General features: G+C 35.8%; 1 protein-coding gene across 1 annotated transcript; it reads left to right on the top strand.

Moving 5' to 3' along the window:
* Nucleotides 1-1,964: 1,964 nt before the first annotated feature.
* Nucleotides 1,965-26,244, top strand: LOC125843295 (uncharacterized). The gene is made up of 34 exons (XM_049522515.1): nt 1,965-2,132; nt 2,244-3,624; nt 5,775-5,832; nt 7,114-7,236; nt 8,787-8,844; nt 8,994-9,130; nt 9,768-9,926; nt 10,018-10,104; nt 10,599-10,775; nt 11,684-11,836; nt 11,930-12,118; nt 12,209-12,280; nt 12,707-12,802; nt 14,891-14,974; nt 15,061-15,177; nt 15,258-15,465; nt 15,547-15,611; nt 15,808-15,866; nt 15,954-16,085; nt 16,190-16,346; nt 16,419-16,751; nt 17,654-17,833; nt 17,964-18,025; nt 19,174-19,252; nt 20,064-20,210; nt 20,318-20,451; nt 22,092-22,212; nt 22,296-22,369; nt 23,072-23,216; nt 23,467-23,616; nt 25,157-25,252; nt 25,334-25,429; nt 25,517-25,719; nt 25,948-26,244. Exons 2-34 carry the CDS (start codon nt 2,294-2,296, stop codon nt 26,180-26,182), a joined length of 5,517 nt encoding a protein of 1,838 aa, XP_049378472.1. The 5' UTR covers nt 1,965-2,132; nt 2,244-2,293; the 3' UTR covers nt 26,183-26,244.

Here is a 26,244-nt window from a genome sequence, read left to right as displayed (position 1 = left end):
AAAATCAAAGTAGAAGATTAGTAGGTAGTTGAATGTCATAAATATATTTTACTTGAATCATTTGTTGAAAATAATACTTTTGCCTTTAAAAGATCAATAAAAATAAAGTTATGTACATATCAATATTAAAATTTAAGTCTTTGTCATTATTTGAGTATTAAAAGATTGGATTCAAGTCCTTCTAGATATAGAGTCGTTTTTATTAAGGAACGTTTTATCTTTCAATAAAGAATTTTCAACGAGAATATGAATTTTGTTGGACCTTAATGAACGATTACTCAATAGTTGGTGGAAAACTTTCTTTTTCTTTTTGTTAAAGATAATGACATGTATTACCTTATATATTTACGGTAACGTAGAATTATTTATTGAGAAATACTAAATAGTTATTGATTCAACTATGTATCATGTGAGAAATTATTTTTGTTTCACTACTTGTAAAGTGTACCCAAAAAACTACATATTTAAATTCTAATACGAATGGGAAAATTTTGAAAAAAAGGAAAAACTTGATATTATAATGATTTGGTAAAGTTTATCACATAAGGTTAAATTGGAATGAATAAAATTTATCTATTTTTAATCAATGATCTCGAGCACATATAGTTTAAAATAACAATAACTGTAATATATTTAGTGTAATTCCATATGTGAGGTCTGGAGATGGCAAGAATATACTTAAATCTCACCCACATTTCATGAACTAAACAAAAATATTGTTCTGACATACCATTGGCTTAAAATAGAGCATTTTCAAGTAATTTGAAAAAGAAAGAACCCAAACGAGAGTTGTAATAACAACAAAATAGTGTGAATTGATGAGTACTACATAATATATAAATGAAAGAACATTAGTGACAACAAAATACTTTGATTTTGAATCTAAAAAAAAAACACATGTGATAATCGAATATGAAGAATAAGAAACTACGAGTATAGTACTAATATCATTAATAAGAAAGAAGATCAAAGTACGATCACCAAATCCTCTTTGCATGAAAAGAAGAAAACGTTCAATTGCCAACTAACTTTTCTATCCTAATTTTTGACCTCTGTACTTTCTCGTTCAAGGTCATGTCACCCATATTATTGAATTCAATTTTAAGCTTCTTAATATTATACTCCTAGTATTTTCAGGGGTCGTTTGGTGTGAGGGATAATACCAAATAGTCTCGGGATTAAATTATAGTACCACTTATTTTGTTGTTTGGTTGACAAGTTCGGGATAACTTATCCTGAGATTAATAATTAGTACCGGGATAAGTTATTCCTCTCCTTGGGTGGTATAGTAATCCCGGGATAACTTATCCCGGGATAAAATAGGTAAATGACAAAAATATCTCTTTCAACCCTTTTGTTATATCACTTTTTACATTAATGAAGGACATTTTTGTAAACAAATAAATTGTTCTTAAAATTTATTATTTTGAATACAACAAACCAAACACTCAATAAAAAATAATCCCAACACAACTTATCCCATCATAACTAATCCCAACATAACTTATCCCAACATAACTTATCCCATCATAACTCATTTTCAAACCAAACGACCCCTCAATGTCTTGTTAAAATTATAACTTCATCTATATAATATTTCATATATTTTATAAATTTAGAGTTATAAATTCAAATGAACTCCTAGCAAAAAATAATATCCATTCCCAATCTCAAGGGTCGAACCTAATATGATTTGTTTTAAATAAAAATTACTTTTCGTTTAAACTGTCGGATTTACCGGGACATCAATATTTGTATTCCTCGCACCAACAGACCCCTAATTCTTTACTTTTCTTTTGCTTAATCAACCAAATCCGTGACCTCACGCTCTTTAGATTCTTCAAGTCCCATAGATTCCTTAAAACACTGTCGTAATATTTCTGAAATTTAGACCTTTTTATAAAAATCCCAGTTCCCACAAAACCTGCAAAAAAACTAACCTAAAAAAGCAATAAAATAAAAAATAAAAAAAAAATGAAGAAGAAAAAAGCCAAAAGAAGACTAATAAAAACACAAGAAGAGATATCTAAACACTAAAACACACCCACGTTGGGAAAGAGAGTTTTTTTTTTCTTCAATTTGAGGGACAAGAATCTATCAAGACTCAATTTTTATGCTTTCTTTATTCTAAGGTATGTTAAAGATTTCATTTTTAATAGTTTTTGTACCTTTACATTTCAAGAATCTTGAATTTTTAAGCGATTTGAGGCATATATGAATGTTTGTATGAATCTTTCCTGCAGATTTTGTTATTGGGTATTGATAATCTTGATGATATAGTAGTTTAACATTAATGGGGAGAGGGAGACCTAGGGCTGTAGAGAAAGGGGTGTTAGGGCAAAATACAAGTGCATCCCCAAGTGGGTTATTGAATATACCACCAGGGCCAGTATATTATCCAACTGACGATGAATTTAAGGACCCTTTAGAGTTTATTTACAAGATCAGGCCAGAGGCTGAGAAATATGGTATTTGTAAAATTGTTCCACCTAAGAGTTGGAAACCCCCTTATGCATTGGATTTGAATACCTTCACATTTCCGACGAAAACACAAGCTATTCATCAGTTACAGTCTCGGTGTGCGTCTTGTGATCCGAAGACGTTTGAGTTGGAATACAATAGGTTCTTAGAGGAGCATTGTGGGAAGAAGGCAAAAAAACGTATTGTGTTTGAGGGAGAGGACCTGGATTTGTGCAAGTTGTATAATTTTGTTAAGCGGTTTGGAGGGTATGATAAAGTAGTGAAGGAGAAGAAGTGGGGTGAGGTTTTTAGGTTTGTTCGTCCTGCTGGGAAGATTTCGGAGTGTGCCAAGCATGTATTATTTCAATTGTATCTGGAACATTTGTATGATTATGAAGAGTACTATAATAAGTTAAATAAGCTGGGAAATAGAAGTTGCAGGAGAGGAAACCAAAGTGAGAGAAAAAGGGAGTCAGACTCCCCATCCTCTAGTAGTAAGAGAAGGAGAAAGAACAGTGAGGGTGATCGAACTGAAACATGTAAGGCGAAGGAGGAAGAACACGATCAAATATGTGAGCAATGCAAAAGTGGATTGCATGGGGAGGTGATGCTTCTCTGTGATCGGTGCAACAAGGGATGGCATATGTTCTGTTTATCACCTCCTCTGGAACAAGTTCCACCCGGGAACTGGTATTGCTTGCCATGCTTGAATTCTGAAAAGGATAGCTTTGGTTTCGCACCTGGCAGAGAGCTGCCATTGGATGCATTTAGGCGCATTGCTGATCGTGCCAAGAAAAAGTGGTTTGGTTCCACATCAATTTCACAGGTGCAATTGGAGAAGAAGTTCTGGGAAATTGTGGAGGGATCAGCTGGGGAGGTTGAAGTGAAATATGGCAGTGACTTGGATACTTCCATCTATGGTAGTGGATTTCCACGTCTAACCGATGAAAAACCATCATCAGTTGAACCAGGTACATGGGATGAATATTGTGCTAGCCCTTGGAACCTCAATAACTTACCCAAGCTGCCAGGTTCGATGCTTCGAGCTGTACATCATAGCATTGCTGGTGTTATGGTGCCTTGGCTGTATATTGGAATGCTATTCTCTTCATTCTGCTGGCATTTTGAAGACCACTGCTTTTACTCCATGAATTATCATCACTGGTACGATAGCCAATTATTATAGTTATTATTATTTTTTTAATCTTAAGTCAATTTTTTTGTTCCCACAAAATAAATGGCTACATGGTAAGATATTATTATGAAGTTTCTCTACTTCTTTGTATCAGGCTTGTTAAGATTTATAGAATTATTTACGTCATACAAAAAAAAAACTCTTCTTTCACTTCTACTGAAAGTCAACATGATAGCAAAATGAATACATTTCAGAATCTTTAGATTTTATACCAGACAAACAATAGAATAAGATCTGCTTAGAAGGTTTGCTATTGATTTGGAAAAGAATAAGTTCGTTTCATTAAATGACATACAATCACTCAGAGAAATGTCACATACTTCTATCTAACCAGTAGTTTCATGTAATTTACATGTGCATGCAATAAAAGATAAGTTTATTTGTTTAGTTGTGATGCTATGGAACTTCTTTCTGATACTTTTTTGCAGTTGTATCTTGATATTTGTTTCTTTGCATTGTTGCCTAATGTGATTTGATATGCCTTCCCTAATAAGGCTAGAGATTTGGCATGTTGGTCATATGTCCAAATCTTACAAATGTTCTTCATAAAATCTGCTTAATATTGTCTATTAGGTTTTCACCATCTACGATTTTGCTTTCATGAGGTCCTATTCAACTGTATTTGGCTGATGTAGGTTCATGGTCTTTCTTAGTTTTTTTAGTGACCGAGAAATTCGTCTGGGGCCGCCAACCCTTAGGACCAACTGCAAACTTCAAAACTTGGGATAATGGGTCCACCACTGTATCCTTCTCCATTAGATACTAGGCTTAGTTGACATGGTGTAGGGCTCAAACTTGTGACCTAAATTACAAGTTCCTCAACCTTTGCTACTTAATTAAGCCCTTGGGGCATGAATCTTTATTCATGGTCTTGCTTAGGTTGCTAGCTCACTGACAGCTTCATCACTTGTATCCTCCTCCTCTTCTGCTCAAATGCTTTATAATACCTAATCCATGAAGCTTATCTCGTTCTTTCTGCAGAATATGCTGTTTGTAAATTATGAAAAGTGTAATCTACACCTTTATTAGTAGCTTGTACGTGTGGTCAATGAGAATAGAGATTCTAAATTACTTCTCGAAAATGCTAGTACATCTATAGATGCCTACCGTTTTGTCATCTCCCATTAACCAGTTGATNCCCCCCCCCCCCACCCCCACACACACACACACAAAAACACAAAAATAAAATTAAAAAAAATCCCTTACAAGACCCTGTAAATCCAATAAAAAGTTATGATTAAAGGCGAAACAGGTTATATAGCTTTGCTCTTCTTTTCTAGTAACCTTTTCCTTCTGTAAACTGTGATGTGATCACTTTCTAACCAACCGAGTGGAGCTTTCCTTTACCTTCTGCACCCTCCCCAAAGTCACACACATGCACACACATATATTTCATAGTTCATTGGTTAGTGAAGTTAAATTACAAGAATGACTATACCTCAACCCGAAATTGTTGGGATCAACTATTTGAAACCTCAATAACCATACACTTCATTTGGGCCTTTTTCATTTTAATATTCAAGAATTTGTCTGTTAGGACAAACTAGCTCTCTAATACTAGGGATTCTTTCTCACAGTAGACATATAGCTTTTACTAACTAATGATATCAACAACAACTAGACTTTTGCCCTAACTAGTTTGTATAACTTATATGGATACATTGCTTCCATTGTGTTCTATTCCTTGCTAAGTCCATATGAATTTTAAGCGGTTTTAGGTCCACAGCTTCAAATATTTCATTGTTCTTATAAAATAGAATGACGTCGTCTATCTACTCCTTCATATAACATTGAATAGCATGATAAGCAATAGTTGAAGAAATAATTTGAAGTACTTGTTGACAGCATACCAAGTTTATCAGGCAACACTTCTTGGGGTTTTCCTTTAGGCATATTGTTAATTTAGTTGGAAATGTCTTATTAACATGTGTGAGTTTGTGCATCTTGTCTTCGTTTGCATTTCCCTCTGGTATCTTTTCTGCAATCACCTGATTGATCTGATGATGTTATTTTGACGTTTTTTTTTTCAAAAAATCTTGTGCATGACCAGTATCTTGATGTTCATTTAAAGAATCCTGATAAATTTATCAGTTAATGAGTTCTTCTTGCTTCCTTTCAGGGGAGAGCCAAAATGTTGGTATAGCGTTCCTGGAAGTGAAGCCCAAGCTTTTGAGAAGGTTATTCAATAAATACTTCTTGTCCTGTATTAGTGTCATTGACTTTACTTCTGTGTATTAGTGGAAATTGCGAGCTAGTAAAGTTAGAACAGATCACCTCTACTGTGAAGGGAAATTTGGCTCAAATACATGTTGACTCAAGTTCTTGATATTTGAATGTTGAACTTTTAGGAGATTTTAGTGTAATGATTGTTTTGTGTTTTTTTTTCAAATGGCTTTTTGGGAGACTTGAACCAAACTGAGGCAAGTGTAGAGTCACGAGAAGTATTGTTTTTCTTCATACTATTTGGATCTTCAATTTTATGGATTTGTATCATTTATTATAAGTAAATGTAATCTAATTTACCTGTAATTCCGTGTATAGATGAATGTGTTCAAGGTCAGTTATTCTAGCATGTGAACTTGATAAATGTAGAGCATAGCTGGAGTCCTGCTAAACCCACAGGTACCTGATGACTAAATACAATAACATGATTAACCAACATTCAGGGCTTTGCCAGAAGGTGCTTTGGAAGGTGTTAATAATCTCGATTCATTAGGGTATAAGCAGTGGTGGAGCTAGGATTTTCAATTAGGGGTTCAAAATTGAATGAAGTAAACACAAGAACTAGACGAAGGGGGTTCGACATCTACTATATATACATAAAAAATAATTTTAACCATGTATAAATAGTAATATTTTCCGCCGAAGGGGGTTCGGGAACCCCTAACAATATGTTGGCTCCGCCCCTGGGTATAAGTTTAGTGTCTGTGTAGTGTTAAGAATAGTTGCATATCCTTTTATTACATTGTGGGCTATCTGGAAAGAGATGAACTCAAGATTTTTTGAGAGCACAGTGAACAATGTGCAGAAAGGTAAAATAAACTGCATTTTACTTTAAGTGTCTTGGTGTAATCAGTTATACTCAAATGACACTGTCTATTATTGATGTTCTAGACTCAATTTAGACATAGAGAAGTGAAATTAGGAGTATACTTGTATATAGGGTTTTAGTACAACCCATGTGTTGTTTTGTGATATAATACAAAGTTACCAAGTTCAAAAAAAGATTACTTTTCCACGTTCCTTGATACATTGCGTCATAGCAAGTTATTTTCCTGTTTTAGTCGCCAAAGAAGTGATAAAAGAATACTTGATTGCTATTTCAATTAACTTTTATCAGTGTTTATAATGGGTTTTATCACTTTATATTTAGCTTTCCCTTGAAAATTTCAAATTTTTGATTTTTCTTTTGCCTTACTCAGCTGGTAGCTGTCCTATAACTAGCAATTTTTGTGCAGGTAATGCGTAATAGCCTTCCCGATCTGTTTGATGCACAACCAGATCTGTTATTTCAGCTTGTAACCATGCTGAATCCACGTGTGTTGCAAGAAAATGGGGTTCCTGTTTATAAAGTGTTACAGGTTTGTTGTGGGACTTGATACTCAGATCTTGCTCCTTCTGTTCTGCTGTCTTTTTCCATTGTATTTTTCTGGTAATTCTCCCCAAATTCATGGAGGATGTCATAATACTGCATTTGAGTCTTTCTCTTTGTAAATTGATGAACATGAAAATAAGGAGAAGCTGTTATGGAAGTGGAAAAGGAGAGTTTCTCATATGAGTTCTCTTCTTTTTTACGGAGCCAAACTTTATGGGCAGGACGTAGGAGGATGTACTTCCTATAGATATTGTAGCTTAGGGACAAACTAGGAAAGTAGGTTAATCGTATTCAATTGAAAGTTGGTACTTCAATTATCTTTCCATGGCCCAGATACAACACTACAAAATAGCGAAATAAGAAAAATAAGTGTGCTAGCACTCCTATGCCATCCACTACAGATGCAGTCCAATATCAGGATTTACAAGGGGTATCACACCAATACACTGTGAAAAAGAGTTTTAGCTTAATTTTTTTTTTCTAGCGCTACATGTCAAAGAGGGTCATACTTTTAGGATTCTACTGGTACTTCTGAAGCTGTTTAGTTCAATTGAATCTGAAGATTGCAAAAATGGTGAGGGATGAGTTGGTGATAAACATGTGGGATTGTCTTTACTTCATCACTACATGTTATGTTTAGTGTATACTTTTTTGGGAATGATTTTTTTTTTTTAACTTCCAAAAAGGCAAAAACAACTTTTGGTATATTCTTTGAAACTTGTTTTCTCTTTTATTTATTCCTCCATTTAATTGGGAAAGTTCTTCCACGTTTTTCTCTTCTTTTTGTTTTGTATATTATGTTTTGGCTTCCATGCTTCCTTGTCAAAGGTGCTTGGGATCCCTCAAACCCATTAGGATTTGGTTGTCTTGAGCCTTGGAACTGCCTAAATACTACGTCATACAACCAGGATGCTATTTACATGATCTATACTGTAGGAGCCTAGTTCTCGACTGTGGTCACATATTTTGGGACCATAAATTATAAGTAACACAATGCCTTTTCCCTTTACTGGTCTATAGTACCTAATATGTGGGAGAAATGCACCCTTAGGGATTTGGTCTAGTGGTGAGAACGTAAAGTGTGATGTGTGTTTGGCATATGTCACAGGTTCAAATCCTGCTGCAAATAAAAACTTGATCTTTAATTGGAGAATGGTAGCGGGGTACACCCATTATCCACTGAGTTTCTAAAGCGTATTTCCCTGACCCTTAAAGATTTCTCTGTTATCAATATAATGTGGGAGAAATGTTATAGTCTTGATACTAAGCAAAATAGGATTTTTTATTTTTGTCAATAAAGAAAAAGAAAAGAACTTCTGATGAATCTCACAATCAAATGATCAAAGATCTTCAACAAATTATAAAAATATATTATGATTAGGCTTTAATAGCAAGCAGGAACTCGATGAGCAATTCCCTAAACAGTACTTACGATCCCCTTCATGACTGCCATTCCAGGAGTTACTGAATTTTAAGCTTTTCCCGTTTTGCATTTTCCATTTATGTGGCTTTTATTTGCTTGTGTACTTGTTGCAGGAGCCTGGGGACTTTATTATTACCTTTCCCAGATCATATCATGGAGGCTTTAACTGCGGTGAGCCCATATTTTTTGCTAGTTTATCTCTGATTTGGAAAATGTTTTGAATGGATCTTTCTTCTTCAAATGGTTCTTTCGTCTTCAAATGCTTAGTCATGCATGATGCAGCTCCCTCCTGTAGTCTTACCTGCATCTTAAAATTGCAGGCTTAAATTGTGCCGAGGCTGTTAATTTTGCCCCTGCCGACTGGTTACCTCATGGTGGTTTTGGAGCAGAGCTTTACCAACTTTACCGCAAAGCTGCTGTTTTGTCTCATGAAGAGCTTCTCTGTGCAGTAGCCCGGGTTTGTCTCTTTGTTCCCTTTGCCATTTAAATGTTGGAGGTTCCAATTAGGAGAAATATAATAGGGGGGACCCGTTACTTAGGAACCCCACCACTCAAATCCATGGTATGCTATGGACAACGTTATACTCATTTGTCTTTTGCTCACAGATGTAGAAGACTGTTCTTTTGCATGCTTCATATGGTGGATATTTATCTAGTCACTCATGTTTTCACATTCTTTCTTTGTGCTATTGTGATTTCTTCCAATTCGTCTAAGCCTTGTTAACTAGTACATGTGCTGGTGGGAGGTAATTGGTACCCTGTTGAATAGTCGAGGTGCAAGTACCCAGATGCTGTTATTAAAAAAATGCGATTTGTTGATTCATTTCCAAGTGGGTGGGATTACCTTTGAGTACTTTAATTCCACATCACCAACGGATGGTGCACTAAATTTTGTGACGTAGCTGTTAGATGGCGCTTCCATTGCTTATTATATATTTTTTTAGTTTTCTACTGAAATTTATGCTATGGTGCTTTTTCTGATGAACTTTTGTTTTTATATTTTCATTGCTTTGTATTTGTAGATAACTTTTCCATGCTTCTATGTATCTTTAAATTCTAATCATGCCAATTTAACAATTTTCATCACCTTGCAGAGTGAATTTGATAGCAATGCAGCACCTTACTTAAAAACAGAATTAGTCAGGGTCTATTCTAAAGAAAAGTCTTGGAGAGAGCGGCTTTGGAAAAATGGTATTGTCAATTCTTCTCCCATGCCGCCTCGTATGAAACCTGAATACGTGGGCACTGAAGAGGTACTTTAACTTTGATGTTGCTTCTTGATTTTTTTGACTATGAATGTGTTCTGAAGTGTTTTTTCACATATTTTACCTGATCTTATTGAAGGATCCTACATGCATCATATGCCAGCAATATTTGTATCTTTCTGCTGTAGTGTGCAGCTGTGCACCATCATCTTTTGTTTGTCTTGAGGTAAGCATTGTTTATATGTGCGAAAAATACATTGTTTTCCTCATCTCTCCACTTCCTGTGGCTGTATGTCTTATGCTTTTGTGAGTTCTGTCTATAGAATGTACTCTGGTCAAATTCAAGGTAAACTTAGCTGATCATAGATGCATAAAATCATCTTTCCTTGTAGGTTGCATATTCTAGCATCTAGGAGGGAGGACATTCTCAGCATTGTGCTATAATATATAACAATTTTTACATCATTATGCAGCTTTAATTTATCAATTTCAGAGCCTAAAATGAATGATGTAGTTCTTTTTGATTTTGGGGTGGGTTGTTGTTGGGGGGTGGAGGCGTATTTAGCGATTTCACTGCTGAATGCACTGCTATACTGCAATCAGTATTGAGTGTAATCGTTAAGCACTTCTACCATATTTAGTTGTCGTCTATTATGTTCTTTGTCAATAGTTTTGGTGCTTGATTATGCTTTCTTGACTTAATATGAGGTTTCCTTGCAGCACTGGGAACATCTGTGCGAATGTAAGCCACAAAAGCGTCAACTCCTTTTTCGTCATACCCTCGCTGAATTGAATGATATGGTGCTTATTACGGATAAGAGTAATCATGAAGAGGCTGCAAAAAATATCAGAGGGCAACTTCTGTCATCCAACGATCCATCTTCTTTGTCAAAAAAGGTTCTGATCATTATATAGAACCTTGTTTTGGTCAATTTTCTTGTTTTTGTTATTCCATTTGATACCCTTGTTTTCTGGCCTAGTGAATATTAAAACTTGCTTTTTGGACCCTCTCTTGGGCTCCATGCAGTGTTCTGCATTTCTTTGCTCGCTTTTCTAATTACCTGTTTATTCCCATCTAACCACTCAAGCTGCAGATATTTCTATGCCTAAGTTTTTAGCACATCTGTAGTAATCAGTTTTTAGTCAAAAGAGGTGTGGTGGGGGGATGAAGGTTCTTGCTTGGCATTATTAATAGGAAGTAGAACACATATATTTCTTGGTATCAATATTTACTAGGATGGAAGAACATGCTCAATGATTCTATACCAGTGTTTAATCAATTGTGCGCTGTTCTTATATATCTGAAATGTTAATACTACCAATTTTCCTTCATCATCTGTTCATCTAATACAATATCCTTGGAGAGTTTACAATTTTGTGTCAAAGACGTTAGAATTTTCTGAAATTTCTTTCTCACTTCTAATTTTCTTGCTATCGCACACCCTATCTTCTGAGTTGTCAATCAAGAAGCTTAACTATCTTAATGATACTAGTGGTCAAGAAGCTTAATGATCTGGGATCGAATGATACTAATGGTCTTGGGACATATCCTTCTTGAACCTTTTTTTCTCTGTTTGGGAAGTTTCTAGACTTTGATAGGCTGATACCTCAGTAAGCTGTTTACATCTTATGAGTCACTTGATACTTTGAGATGTGACATCTGCAGTTGGTTTCTTGCATATTCGTGATACGGTGTGGTATATAGTCTTAAGATAAGAAATAGTTCTTGTTAATATGTGGCTTGTGTAAACGTATAAATGGATAGCTTCTAACTTCTATTGGCTCCAATCAATGGCCAACTGTAGATTAAGGGTGGCTGTATCACTCACATGCAACTAGCTGAAGAATGGCTAATAAAGTCCAGCAAGCTTTTCCAGAATCCTTATTCTTCAGATGCTTATCGTCGTGCAATAAAGGAAGCTGAACAGTTTGTGTGGGCTGGTCATGAAATGGATCCAGTGAGATTTCGGCCATTTCATTTTCTATAACTTAATAGCCCTTAGATTTTGTAACTGTCTTCAACTAAATATCTATATGCAAATGGGGTTTAGGTGAGAGATTTGGTGAAGAGGTTAATTGATGCTCAGAGTTGGGCTCAAAATGTCAGGGACTCTCTCTCGAAAGTAAAATCTTGGATGTCTGATCACAATAGTGTAGTGAAGGTGCAGATGGAAGTTGTTGACAATTTGCTCAGTTTAAACCCCGTACCCTGTAATGAACCTGCGCATGTCAGATTGAAGGTGAAATGCATTTTGTTTCTATTTTCCCTCCCTTTATATGCAATTCAATTTTGCACTGGGTCTGATAATCCAAGTATGCTCTGTGCACAGGATTTCCAGAAAGAAGCGAGCGAGCTGACTCTGGAGATCGATTCTGTTCTTTCATCATGCTCAAATATTCTTGTAAGGCAGTACATTCACTTTGTTGATAGTTTTCTAGGTATAGCGTGGTTTGATATTCTATAAATGCTGTGCTGCATTATCAAACAGAATATGATAGGAGCTAATGCTGCTCTTTGAGAATTGTAGTTCAGTTTAGGGTATAATTTCAGGCTTTTGTTATGACATTAGTGGCTAATATAGTTTTATTCTCCCCTTTCACGCCCAAAATAAAAGAAGGAAAAAACAAGGTTCTTTCTTTCTGAACCTTTGATCTGCCTTTGGCATCTGGTCATTTCATACTTTTTACATTTTTGGATTGTTTGGAAATGTTTCTTCTTTCCTTTGAGGTTTCTAGCAAAGTACATATTCGTTGCCGATTTGAGGTTTGGAAGTGGTGCTCATTCTGTTCTCTTATGTTTGTTAATTGTTGCTTCATTTCCTTTACAGTTATCCAATTTGGAAACCTTGTACTCCAAGACTGTGGATTGCCCCATCTACATCAAAGGAAGTGAGGAATTGTTGTGCAAACTGTCTTCAGCTAAGGTATACCTTCTTATTTTGCAAGTTTTACGTCTTATATATTGGTGATAAAGGTTACCACGCTGATGTTGCCAAATTTTTATGTTTTAGTAACATTGACCCATGTGACGCCTCCTTATTTTCTCCCAGAGAAGAAAAACATTTGAATCAAATTATAGAAAATTGGGAGAAGAGAGGAAAAAGGAAGACAACCCTTTTTTTGTGAACAAAATCTTTTGCTTAGAGAAATAATGATACATAAAATAGAAGACAAAACCCCTTCAGTTTGTTTCTTTTGTCAAAAGAAAAGATTCTGGTTGTTTTTGTTTTGGTATGTTCAAATATCATGAAGTAGTCTTTGGTCTCTCTGTAAATGCAATTGAATATTGAAAAGAGGATCAGCATATTTATGATCGTCCTTTGTGTTCCAACTGGTCAATTGTTACTTCTCCTCAGATTCCTGCCGGCACTTTCAGTTGCCGCTTTTACTTTGATTTCGGGTCTTTGTTGTTCTTTGTGCAAAAATTGGAAGTTACCGCTGAAGTTATAAGATCTTATGAGGTGAAAAAGATGTTAATGCTTGTCAGTGAAGATGGTGGTACTTTTAATGGTCATTCTTGCAAATAGTGGTATTGTTATCAAAGAACTGGGAGTTATAGCGCTTCAGTGCATGTACAAGCTTGTTAAAGGTTTTCTCATAGGTCATGCTGGCTTTTACTGTGAATGAGATAATAGAAGTTAACTTAAGCCCCAATTAGAAAGATGAGCTTTAATGATATGGGTAAATTTTAAAAACAAAAACAAAAGGTAAAGTTTGAGAATATTTTTTATGTTGACATAAGAACCAGTGAATACTTGAAGATGAGTTTGAAGATACTAGCAGTTCTATCCAGAAAATTAGGTTGAATTGTCTCAGTTTGTTCTTTTTTTGGTGTAAACAGAATATATGGAGCAATATAGGAGACTTAAAAGATTTAATTGGCAATATATAAGTTCTCAGTTTTTTCTCTTCTGCTGTAAGTATGGTTTGTAAAGTTCTTAACTTAGCATTGTTTTAGGTGCTAAGTTATGATTTAATTAAATTGTTTACCTTTATCTCAAAAAAAGAATCAGCAAATACTTACATTTTCGCGAAGACTCGTTTGCTTTTCCAAATTTTAAAAGCAATGAGAAGAAAACCCACATGGGGTCGGTCAGTGCAGCTTTTAGGGTTCTCTTTTTTCTTTTTTTATTCGCCTTCTTCAAGGATGATATTAGGAAAAAATGATGCATTTGATCTAGCCATTTAGTTTGAATGACCAGGATTGACCTGTTATAGAGAGATCATGCAAGTCTTCTCCGTTTACAAACAATAAGCAATCAATTCACAGCTAGTCCGAGCATTCAATATCAAAATGTTTTCACTTCATCTTTGCAAACCAGACCAACACATTCTTTCCATTGGTAGCTGTTATGAGACTCTTGTTTTTTTTTCTTCCTAAGAATAGACTCCTGTAAAGACTTACTGGACAATGTAAGAATATTTGATGACTTGATTCAGCCTTGTAAAAAACTGATGAGTGATGATTCAGTGGATAATCCACATAGCCTGACATAGGACGCAATTAGCTTTGGAGATGGTCTCCATTTTCCAATTGTCCATGTTAGAACACAGATAGTTAGATCTTCAATTTTTTTTTCTCAAAAATGTCTATAAAAGAAAAAGGAATTCTTTTCCCCTGTCAAAAGAAAATAAAAGTGAAGTACCCTTTTGGCATAGTTTCAGCATTGATTCACTGTAGCACAATTGAATTGTATTCTAGGACAAAATTTAAATTCAATTTAGAGTTACCTCTGCAACCCATGAAATGCGCTGAATTTACATATGCAACTGGAAGTGACACACATTCACTGGTGATGCTTTGGATGTATGGCAACTGCTATCTGAATCACCTTTTGCTGTTTCAAATGTCTGTCAACTTTGTGTCTTCTTGCTGGTAGGATTGTATATTAATTTGAAGGGTAGTTCTGTATGATGTGACTATTTGCTTGTGGTGAATTGTCATTTGCTGCCTCAATTTTCAGAAATAGAATGGGTTCTGCTTTATAATCTCACATATTGAGCTTTTCCAGGCTTGGGCTGAAAGAGTAAGGATTTGTGTGTCTGAGACTTCTGCTAGAGTTGAGGCAGATATTCTCTACAAGCTAGAGAAGGAGGTGATCTGTTTATCTTTGCTTTCTGTGATGCTTTCTTTTTGGGATTATTTGTTTTATGATTATTCTATTACATTTTTTGTTTCCAGAATTTAAGCCTTCAAGTGCAACTTCCTGAAGGTGAAATGCTCCTAGACTTAATTAGACAAGTTGAATGTTGTCAATCTCAATGCCGTGGGATGTTGAAAGGTTCTCTCAGCGTCAAGGTTGTTCCTACCTTGTCAAAGTTTGAATAGTGTTGATGGAAGTAGAACATTGCATAACTGCCACATTTTATGTTGTACAGGAACTTGAATCGCTTCTCAACAAATGGGATGGTTTTGCGGTTAACATTCCAGAGCTTGAACTTCTGAGACGATATCATAAAGATGCTGTGTCTTGGATAGCGCGTGCTAACAATATTCTATTGGGCATCAGCGAAAGGGAGGATCAAGAAACTGTAGCTCATGAATTAACTTGCATTCAAAAGGATGCATCATTGCTTAGGGTTAAAGGTTTGGAAATCTCAGTCGATCTTTTGTTTAATAGTTGTGATCTAATGCAAACATCTAATATTTCTCACGCTTCTAACATAGTTGAGGAGCTGCCTTGTGTGGATATTGAGCTAAAGAAGGCTCATTGTAGGGTAAAAGCTCTGAAGGTAATTAGAGTGGTCTTTCTTCTCCTATCACTTTCTGTGGATTGTTGAGTTACATTTTCCGTGTTCTTTCATGGCCTATTACCTTTCCCTTTTCCTTTCTTGGCTGTTTGATTCATAATTCATTGCGATTTTTTGGTCTCATAAATCTCTAATTCCTTCCTCTATCTGAATTTTCTGAAATTCTTCTTTCGTACAGTCACTTCGTTGCAGAATGTCCATGGATTATATTGAGAAGCTGTTGATGGAGGCTAGCATGTAGTACTACAATTTTCGCTTTACTAATATGATTTTCTTGAAAAAAAACTATTGTTCATCCCATTTGATATGTGATTATATCACCAGATTGCAGATTGAGAAAGAGAAGTTGTTTACTGATGTTTACGAGGTAAAAGCAATTGCTGTATCTTTAGAGGAAAGAGCCAAATACGTCCTTGAAAATAAGGAAGAGATATCTGAATTTGAGGATGTTATAAGGTGTTGCCTCCTTCCCTGATTTAGTTATTGCTTCGTATTTCTTGTGTTTGTTTGTGTATTCATTCTACTTCCTGTCTAAAATTTATATTTTGCAAAACAATTAGGGCTTCAGAGGAGATATTTGTGATACTTCCTTCTCTTGATGAAGTGAAGGATGCGGTATCAATGGCCAAGTCTTGGCTATCTAGGTCACAGCCCTTCCTATCACGTGATTCTATGGCTCTTGGCTCAAGTCCTTCTCTTGAAATTGATACTTTGAAGGTTAATCACTTGCAAACTCTGCCTTTGTGAAATATAGCCAAGCTCTTACATCCTTTGTTGTAATTTCTGCAGATATTGGTATCAGAATCTAAGCTTCTGAAGCTATCTCTGAGAGAACTACTGATGATTCAGACATTGCTTGATACTTGCACCAGGTGGGAGCTGGATGCCTGCTCTGTGTTGCATGATACAGAGTGTCTGTTGAATGACGAAAATACAGATGATGAAATACTGAGCAGACTTGGTAAAATTGAAAAGCAAATTCAAGCCATAGAATCAGTTGTAGAAGCAGGTCAAGGTCTTGGTTTCAAGTTTGATATGGTTCCAAAACTTCAAGACGCTTGTTCTACTCTTCGTTGGTGCTTTAGGGCTCTATCTTTTGCTACTGCAATTCCAACACTTGAGGTAATTATTTGTCTCATAAGATTTCTGTTCAACATAAAAACAGATAGATCTGGACAATGAATTGAGGTTTTGGCTGTGCATGCACTCCTTAGTATTGGGGTAAATAGATGTGATTTTACTAGTTTTCTTTGTCTTCTTTTGGTATCCAGTGCCTAAATTTTTGTTCCTGGTCCCATATTCTGCCTCTGGTATCACCTGTATTCGAGGATCAACAGCTCTAATACCTTTTAGCCTGTCATCACCGTGGAATTAAAAAATTTACAGTTTGAATTTGGTTATTGATGGTTAGTTATTTGGAGCAGAATTCTCTTTTAGCCACTTTGCAAAGTTAAATGCTATCTCTCTTTGGTTCATGTAAATCTACCTAAGTTTGGAAACTACTGGCGGTGGTATAGTTGGAGCACCACTCCTTGTTCATCCCTTATCCTTTTCCATGTTGGCAAACCTCTAAGTTGTAAACAGTATGCTATGTTGCTGACCTAAAGATGGTAGGTCACTTAGTGAAGCAAGTAAGCAACACCTCATTCGAGAGTATCGCTAGTGTGACTGCATATGACACCCAAAACCCTTCTCCCATTTCTCCTTCCTTCAAATTTTTGCCAACTACCATGTTGTTAGGAGTTGAGGACCTTTTCTTTTTATCTTTTGTGTGTTATCAGTTGGTTTTTCTTCTTTAGCCCCTAATTTGGCACATCAGACTTTTTGTCTTTATGATTAAAAAGAACTCTTGGTTCTGTCTCTCCACATGTAAGCCTTTTAATTCCATAGTTTGTCCTACCTCTTTGTAATGGAGTTGTTACTTTTATGGTGTCCTGGTTAAGACGTTTTCTTACTGTTCATCTGTCCCTCTTAAAATATGGTGCACAATACATGCTTAATTTTATTTGTTGACATTGCTGTAGGAAGTCAAGACGAATTTGGAGATTACGACCCACCTTCCTATCATGTATACAACTTGCAGTTTGTGTATCTCCTTAATTGATTGGGTGAATTGGCTTAATAGAGCTTTGGAAGTCTCCATTCAATCTACTGCTGGAAGATCCAACTTAAGTGATGCTGAAGAAGTTCTCAGACAGTATCAGGTGTTTTTTTTTATCCATTTTCTATAGCCCTTATGGGGAATTGTTCCTTCCTTGTATGTGTTAGCTATTTTGGTATATTCTACTTACGTGTGAAATTTTATATTCTATATTTGGTGCCTTCGTGCTGCAGAACATTTGTGTCTCATCTCCTGCAATGATTAGTCAGCTTCAGAAGGCCATTGAGAAACACAAGTAAGTTCCCCACTGATACAGATTTCATGTGTGTGGGCCCATGGGGTGTGTATCTGTTTGTCATCACATTTTCATGATGTCCAAAAATAGCTTCTTCGGCTACTATCAAGTGTGGAATTGGAGAAACCTAAATTTTCTACATATTATTTAGAAATAATATCTCATACCAAGGTCTGATATCTCATATTATAGATAAAATATCTTATGCTTCTTTAGTTTTCTTTTCTTGGATTCCTCTGGTGAACGCGCATGTAAGTATCAAGTTAGCTCTTTTGAGAAACTATCAGTATCTGAGAGGCTGTTTAGTTCCATGCTATTTTCTACATTCTTCCCACAATTTTCACTACTTTCTGTAGTAATATTTGTTTCTTTTATTTAAGAATTATAATTATAATAATAATTAAACTATTATCTTATTTAGTTTCTTGCTTCTACTGAAAGGTTGGGTTAGGTCGTTAGGATTCCATTTGGCATTTATGAAAAGTTAGGTCCGTTCTGTTGGTAGAATGTGGCATAAACCTACTGCACCACCATCCCTGTACATACCCTTTCTACCCTGCATGGTAAAAGAAACTATAGGAAAAAGTCAAGTATCAGAAAGCAATGACAAGTGAATGAAAGGATTACTGAGAAGATGGTTGTGTACAGAGTTCCAAAGTCATAAGTTGAATGGCTATTGCAGATGAAACTATGTCTAGGTGGGGAATCATTTGGCATATTGACATCAGAAACCCCTGGCAGACACACTGCCACATCTATGTTTTTCATCTTGTTTGCTTTTCGCGTTCCTTAATTAGTTTTATGATTTTAGCTTTATTTACCACATTATTTGCTGTTGTTGCCTTCTTTTTATCCTGAAATCCATATAAATGTTTTCAGCTGGCCTGGACACCATGGTCATAAGAAAAAATAAAGTCTATATAATGTTTTTTCTATTGCTTTCTATCTTTTTTACTTCAGTATATTCCTTTTCATATTGCTTTGATATGCGTTATTTGAGCCGTGGGTTTTCGATGAAAGCCTCTCTACCTCCATGAGGTAGGGGGATGGCTGCGTACACTCTACCCTCCCAGACCCCACCTTTGGGATTACAGGGTATGTTGTTGTTAGTTTTATGATTTTATCACTTACAATTTTAATTTTTGCAGCTCATGGATGGATCAGGTGCATTCATTTTTTGTCCTTAACTTTAGGGATCGATCATGGGATCTGTTGCTGCAGCTTAAGGTAACATATCTTTGTGTGCTGTATTTTCTTTCTTCTTCTCAAGGTCAACATATCTTTTTTTGTTTGTGTTAGACTAGGTTCCTTTTCCCTCCTACAAGTCATAGCTTTTATTTTTCTGGAAATTTTGTTATTGGGGTATTTTTGTTGCTTGGAATTTCTAATTTATGAGTTTTTATTATGTTGGAAGTTGGAAAAGTAGTTTGAATATCTCATCTTTCGTCTCTGTTCTCAGTAAATTTTCTATAGATTGTTAAATTTGGTATTTGAATTTTTCCACCAAATGAGAGAGGGGATAACCAATAAGATTCGTCTTCATTATATTTTTCCTTTCTCTAAATCCTTTCTCACACCCTGATAAAATAACAGCATTCTAAATTATCCCCCGCTATCTCGCAACCTATTTGAACTGGAGGTATTGTTTTCTCACTTCTGATTCAGATTCCTGCTTTCAGTTACACTTATGGAGATTGATTCGACAGCTTGTCTGGAAATTTTCATCCTACTACTACGTGTAGAAATTGAGGAAGCGAATGGAAATGTAGAAACACACTAGTGGAGAAACTTATTGAGAACTGATGATGAGAAAATTCCCGTGGATTTGACTCATTGATTTATCAATTGACTTGTTGTCCACAATTGTAAACTTTTATTCATTGAACTGACCCAAAAAATACTCTCAACCTCCCCAAGTAATTAATATCGAGTTCACGTTCTTATACTTTGAAGCTTCAAACACATTTTGTCGTACCATCTATTGGTATCATGTGATATTCATTAATTTCATGGTGTCTGGTGATTCGAACACGTTCAGGAAAAAGGGAATAATGATGCTTTCAGTTGCTCCGAATTGGACATGGTTTTCTCTGAGGTTCATAAGACAGAGGAGTGGAAGCGCGGGTGTGAGGAGGTCTTACACCCTTCAGTTAGAGATGCTCACCTGCTTACTGCTCTTTTACAGGTTTAAAGATGTTTTATCTTTTTATTTTGTTCCCATGGAGCTTTGTTGACCTGGTTATATAGCTATTATGGGGTAGATGTGTGATGCAATCTAATGGAATTCTGCAGACTAAAAACGCACTTGAGAGATCAATCAACATTTGTGAGAAATCTAACCAGACCAATGCAAGCGCGTTATGTATATTCTGCTCACATGATGGTGTGAACCAGAAGCTTTTGACATGTTCTACTTGCAATGACTGGTACTGTATCTGGCTAATTAACTTACTACTTTTGTGTTTCTTAAAAAGGTTTGATCTAGATGTTTGGGAGAGGGGATTTTGAATGATTGTTTGTTATTACCAGTTATCCAGAGGGTCAATAATACTTAGAGCCTATATGGTCAAACTTCCAAAAACATCTTATCTTCAGAAGTACTTTTGGAAAGTACTAGTAGTTTGTGTATGGTCAATTCATTTGAAAAGTGTTTTTTTCCAATACTTTATAAATGTATTTTGGTTGGTCAATCTCTCCAAAAAGTGTTTTGAGTGTCAAATTACCAAAAAAAGACGGTATCAAGGGTCATTTTTTAATTAGTACTATTAAAATGGAGAAATGATTTTAAATATTTATCATGCAAAAATTTTATCTATGCTTTTTATGTTTATTAAATTAAAGTAGAAAACATAAATAAAAACTATATACTTAAAATTTTAATCAATATAAACATAGATAAAGGAAAGCAATAATATTGAATATCTTGTATAATTTTTTTTACATGATTTGAATAAATTAAAGTACATCATTAAATATAAATTAAAATTTCACTCTAGAAGGAGAAGAACCGGTAGAAAAAGAAATGAAAAGGGAAGAGGGTTGTACTCATATTTGAGAAACAGATGGCTTGAGTTGATATCAAATAGTTTGGTAATGTAATCTTTTGGCAAGGATATGTTTGTCGAGAACGCCCACATTCAAAAGATGAATGTAGCGAAGATGGAAATACTCATATGGATGTGTGGGTATACTAGGGGAGATATGATTAGGAATGAAGTTATACATGACAAGGTGGGAGTGACTCAGTGGCAGACAAGATGAGGGAAGCGAAACTGAGTCACTGAGATGGTTCGGACATATGAAAAGAAGGTGCTGGATGCGCTAGTAAGGAGGTGTGAGAGGTTGGTTGTTGTAGGAGTTAGAAGAGGTAGAGGTAGGCTGTAGAAAAATTGGAGGAAGATGATAAGATAAAATATGATTCAACTCCAACTTTTGAGGAAATGACCCCAGATAGGAAGATATGGAGGTCAAGAATTAGGGTAGATGATTAGTAGGTGTAGTTGAGTATTGTCGCACTTTATGTGGAAGAGGCAGAGAGATAGCCTCCTCTCCATAGTAATCATGTAGTTCCTTATTCTTTCATGTGTACTACTATCCGTTGCTCCTTTTGCTTTGTATTTTACTATTTTGCTATCATATTTTTCTTCAACCTCTTTTGAATTTTTTTCTTTTGAGCTGAGGGTTTATCTGAAACAACCTCTCTACCCACAAAAGTAAGGGTAAGTTCTATGTACACCCAACCTCCCTAGACCCCATTTGCAGGATTATGCTGGTTATGTTGTTGCTGCTGCTTTTATTTTTGGAAGAAGCACAAATTTGTAGCTTTTTTCTCTACAACAGAGAATCTGCTTCTACTACTTCTCAAAATCACTTTTCCTTCTTGGACTTGGAAGTTGGACCTTAAATCTTAAAAAAGTGCTTTTAGATTCCGAGAAACTTGGCCAAATGGGTTATTAATTTCCTTTAACCAAGGGACTATTTTGTCGTTGAACAACTATTTAGTCATTATTTTTCATCTGAAGATGCTTTCGTTATCACTTATAAAAGATGTTATGCTTTCATACAGCTTCCACTTGAAGTGCATAGGATGGTCACCAGGAGATGCCAATGATTCGAAAGTTTTCATTTGTCCTTATTGTCACTTTATGAACAGTGGAAAAATATCAAGAAATGGAAGTGATCCTCTGGTATGCTTGACCCAGTAGCTCTGTGAATGTGCCTGCACTTACAGTTTGTAGTAATGCGTGATTTCTTGTTTTACTTATTGCAGAATATTGGAAGGAAGTGTCTCAAGTTGCACAAGCTCGTTGAGCTCCTATCAGATGCTGAAGATTTATGTTTATGGTAATGACTATAGCCTATTTCAATTGAAATTTGTGCTTAGAAGACTCTAGACTGCTTTTAGGATTCTAGGATACCAATTGTCTTTTTCTCTTGTTTCTTTGACTTCTCATTTTGGTTGGGCCAATGTAGAGTTCTGGCAGTGAGTGGATGTTGTGTTAGGCAGCATTTGGTATTCCTCCTTGTATTAGTAGTTTGTAACTCTGATTTTAGAGTTGTATGATAGAAATTCTGGAAACGAGAATAATTACCATTTGATACTAAACAAACGACTCTAGGAATTTGTGTGTATGGATTTTCAATTTGTTTTCTCCTGTACTATTTCGACTAAGGTATAAGGTAGGTGAAAGGAGTACCGAGTATTTTCCTGATGTTTTCAAGTGTCTAACAGAATATCCAATTAAATCTGAATGGATTAATGGAATCTCTGAAGTGGAGACATTGCATATATCCAGATCATTAGCAAAGCTTATTGACAATAGATGGCTTATGTTAGCTTCCTTCTCTGCCCACTCCCCTCCCAAAAAAATGAACCACCTTCCATCTTTTTGTTCTGTTGTGGCGGGGTGGGGTTTCTTTTCTGCTTCTTTCAACTTTATTGTGCTTCTATTGTGTGTAACCTTGCTCTCACAAATTATATGTGTCCAAACCGATGCCTCACTTTCTCTAAAGTGTTTTACTTAATCATTGACATTCTCCTGGCAGGATTCAGGAAAGAGCTGTACTTCATCAAATTGGTCAAAAAGCTCTCGATTTCAAAGCTCGCATAGAAGAGATTGTCAAGTTTGTTTTAGCTTATCCAGATGAAGACCTTAGCATTATTGCAAAAAAATTCTGTGTTGCTTTGAAGGTACCAAATGGCTGTTCAGCATTCAGTTTCAAAGACAATATTAGTGTGACCTGTTTTGAGTCCACCGCTACGATAATGCTTTCTCCTGCTGATGTATTTCTTTGATTGTGTCTTCATTGTTGTGATAATATGGTTTTCTATCTTCATTGTTTTGAATCAATTTAGTATGACTTTTTTCTATGAGCATGCCAGAGTATTAACTGTAAACTCGCTACTTGGAACTTATTTTCACTTTCTGTTGACTGCATAGGCTGTACATATTGTTGGTGCATATGATTCTGAGGCAAACAGCAAACTCGAGTTGGCGTTAGCAAGAACTTCTTGGAAAATCAGAGCTCAGAGATTGTTAGATGGTTCACAGAAACCCTCAATTCAAGTGCTTCAACGACATTTGAAAGAGGTCTGCTGCACTTTGCCTTGCACTTCATTTGTATATTCATTGTTCTATATATTTTTCTTGGGGTACTCCTCCTCCAGCGCACTTTCCATATAGGTTATAGCTCGTACAATAATATTCAGTTCTTGTTTGTCTTTTCTAAGCAAAAATGGAGAACTAGGGTCTACTGACATGAACCTTACATTGGCCTTGTCATACAGGAATAGAATTTTTGAGTGTGCTGCAATAAATCCTTCTAAGTAAACTAAAAGCCTGCAAATTATTTGATTGTACCAGATGTGGATCCACATCCGCATCCACATCGCATACTGATTCCCACATCTTTGTAACATAGTTGTGGAATATCAGGAAATGGGAATAAAATATATTAAAGGTGCCAATTTTCTTTAGATCATGGGCAATTTTCCTATACTCTTAGTCGAATTGTGAAGTTTTAGGATTCCCATTAGATTCTTGTGCCACTACAGCTATCTTGTATAACTCCCGACTTCCTCTATCACTTTGTTGAAAGTCCTATGTCATTCTTTTCTGTTCAATAAATAGTTTACTGGAGGAGGCCTCAAGTGATTACACCTATATAGATTAAATTATTATAGCAAGCCCCACACTCAAGCATCACAGACTACCCTAAAACCTTTTTCTCTGAGGAAGTAGCAGTCAATTTCTAATGTGTAAATTCAAAGTTCCTTACAATCTCCTTAAGCCACATCACCTAATTCCTGACCTCTTCAATCTTAATCTGCTAATTCAATTCCTTGCAGTTGGCTTCTTGACTTTTTCAAGTGCCGATCTAGATTCTTCTTCTGATATCCATATAGTTGCTTATAGCAAAAACTGTTGCATTCTGCCTATTACTCCAGTTCTATCATGCTTGGGTGCCTTCTGCCTCTACGGTGATCTGCTTTAGCTTGCTGCACATCGAAGTTCTGATTGCTGGTTGAGTAATCTGACCCCTCCTTCGTGTGTATCTCTCCTTGAAGAGCTATATTGTTCACCACATTATTTTGCCTTGTGTGCCTCTATGTTCTACCTTTTTCGGGGTCATTGGGTATTGATGATAAGATAATATAGGGGCATGATTTGGTAGTTGGTAGATTGTACTATAATAGGGGTTACGTGGGTGTAAATACAATATTCAGTTCCAGAGGCACTACTGGTCCTGATAAAGTTTCAGTAGTCAGTCAGCTGATTTCTGAATGAGCTTAAGAAAGTTATTACGACACTTCAAAAGTCTTGGCTGTTTTGAGTTTTCTCATTAGGCTCACTGTCGAAATAAGTGAGCTCTACTCTCGGCAGCTTGTTCACCACTACTGAAACTCTTGTTCTCATATGAAGTGTTTTGTGAATCAGGAATGTAGTTCATGAGTATGCTGACATTAATAGTATACATTTGTTGCCCTTTTAGCTATGATAAAAGCATAATGACCTTAGCAGATCATTTCTTGATATTTTTTGGCTTATCATTGGTGCGAGATTTGATTGGAGATCGCTTGCAACCTAACTTATTATAGCCTAATATGTTGATTGTTCAATACTACTTCAGGGACTAGCTGTCGGCATTCCTTCAGAAGATTATTTTAGACAAAGCCTGATAGAAGTGAAGAACATTGGGTTGCAGTGGGCTGATAATGCAAAGAAGGTAAAAACTGTACATGTAGTGCATCTCAGTGGTTATGTTCTTGATATATGACATCAACCTTAACCATCTTCCTTGTAACAGGTTTCAACAGATGGTGGCGCACTTGGATTGGATAAGGTTTTTGAGCTCATCACGGAGGGTGAAAATTTACCTGTGTCATGTGAGAAGGAGCTTAAGGTAAAATGTTGAAGGAGCTACTCTTGTTAAGATGAAAGTTAAGCATATGCGTATCGTATTTAATTAGACTATTTTTGGAACATGCAGTTACTAAGGGATCGGAGTATGCTTTATTGCATTTGTCGGAGACCTTATGATCAAAGACCGATGATTGCTTGTGATAAATGTGATGAATGGTATCATTTTGATTGCATCAAGTTATCCTCACTGCCAAAGATCTACATCTGCCCTGCATGTTGTTGCATGGAAGGAGAGGATTTTGCATCAATGTCAACAAGCGGCAAAGAAAAGTGAGCATCCTCTCCTTTTCCCTTTACCAAAACTAGTAATTGCTTGAATAAATAAATCCATTGTTCTTTGAAAACTAAAGAAAAGTGTGCTTCTAGAGGCGGATCTAGAATTCTGTGAAACCAGGTCCACCCCAGCATTGGATGAACCGTTCTTATATGGTCAACGAACTCACACTAATGCTAAGATTTATCGCGATATAAGTCTCTGACTGCTCATTTGAACTGCAGGGTTGTTGGTGGCAAACACGAGGTACCTCAGACACCTTCTCCGCGACAAACAGAATCAAGAAGGAAATCAAGAAAAACCAAATGGGAGAGAATGGATGTTGCTGCTGATATATCAAGAAGTAGTAGTAACATTGAACAGTTATTCTGGAAAAATAGGAAACCTTATAGACGAGTAGCTCGTAAACGATCACATTTTGAGAGCTTGTCTCCTTTTATTTTTGTGCAAAATAGTTAATCTATGTAAATACTTTTTGCTCTCATTTTTTTTTATAATTCAATTGATTCTCATTTTTTTGA

Source organism: Solanum stenotomum, chromosome 10, assembly GCF_019186545.1.
Source record: "Solanum stenotomum isolate F172 chromosome 10, ASM1918654v1, whole genome shotgun sequence".
NCBI classification, from domain to species: domain Eukaryota; kingdom Viridiplantae; phylum Streptophyta; class Magnoliopsida; order Solanales; family Solanaceae; genus Solanum; species Solanum stenotomum.
This window is presented reverse-complemented; position numbering and strand designations above follow the sequence as displayed.

What these genes read in the sequence shown, in the direction of transcription:
- LOC125843295 (XM_049522515.1), top strand. Translation starts at nt 2,294, where the DNA reads ATGGGGAGAGGGAGACCTAGGGCTGTAGAGAAAGGGGTGTTAGGGCAA. An exon ending in ATCATTGCTTAGGGTTAAAG is followed by an intron (nt 15,466 to 15,546) that starts GTTTGGAAATCT and finishes CTTCTAACATAG; the next exon opens with TTGAGGAGCTGCCTTGTGTG. An exon ending in ATCTGTTGCTGCAGCTTAAG is followed by an intron (nt 19,253 to 20,063) that starts GTAACATATCTT and finishes GAACACGTTCAG; the next exon opens with GAAAAAGGGAATAATGATGC.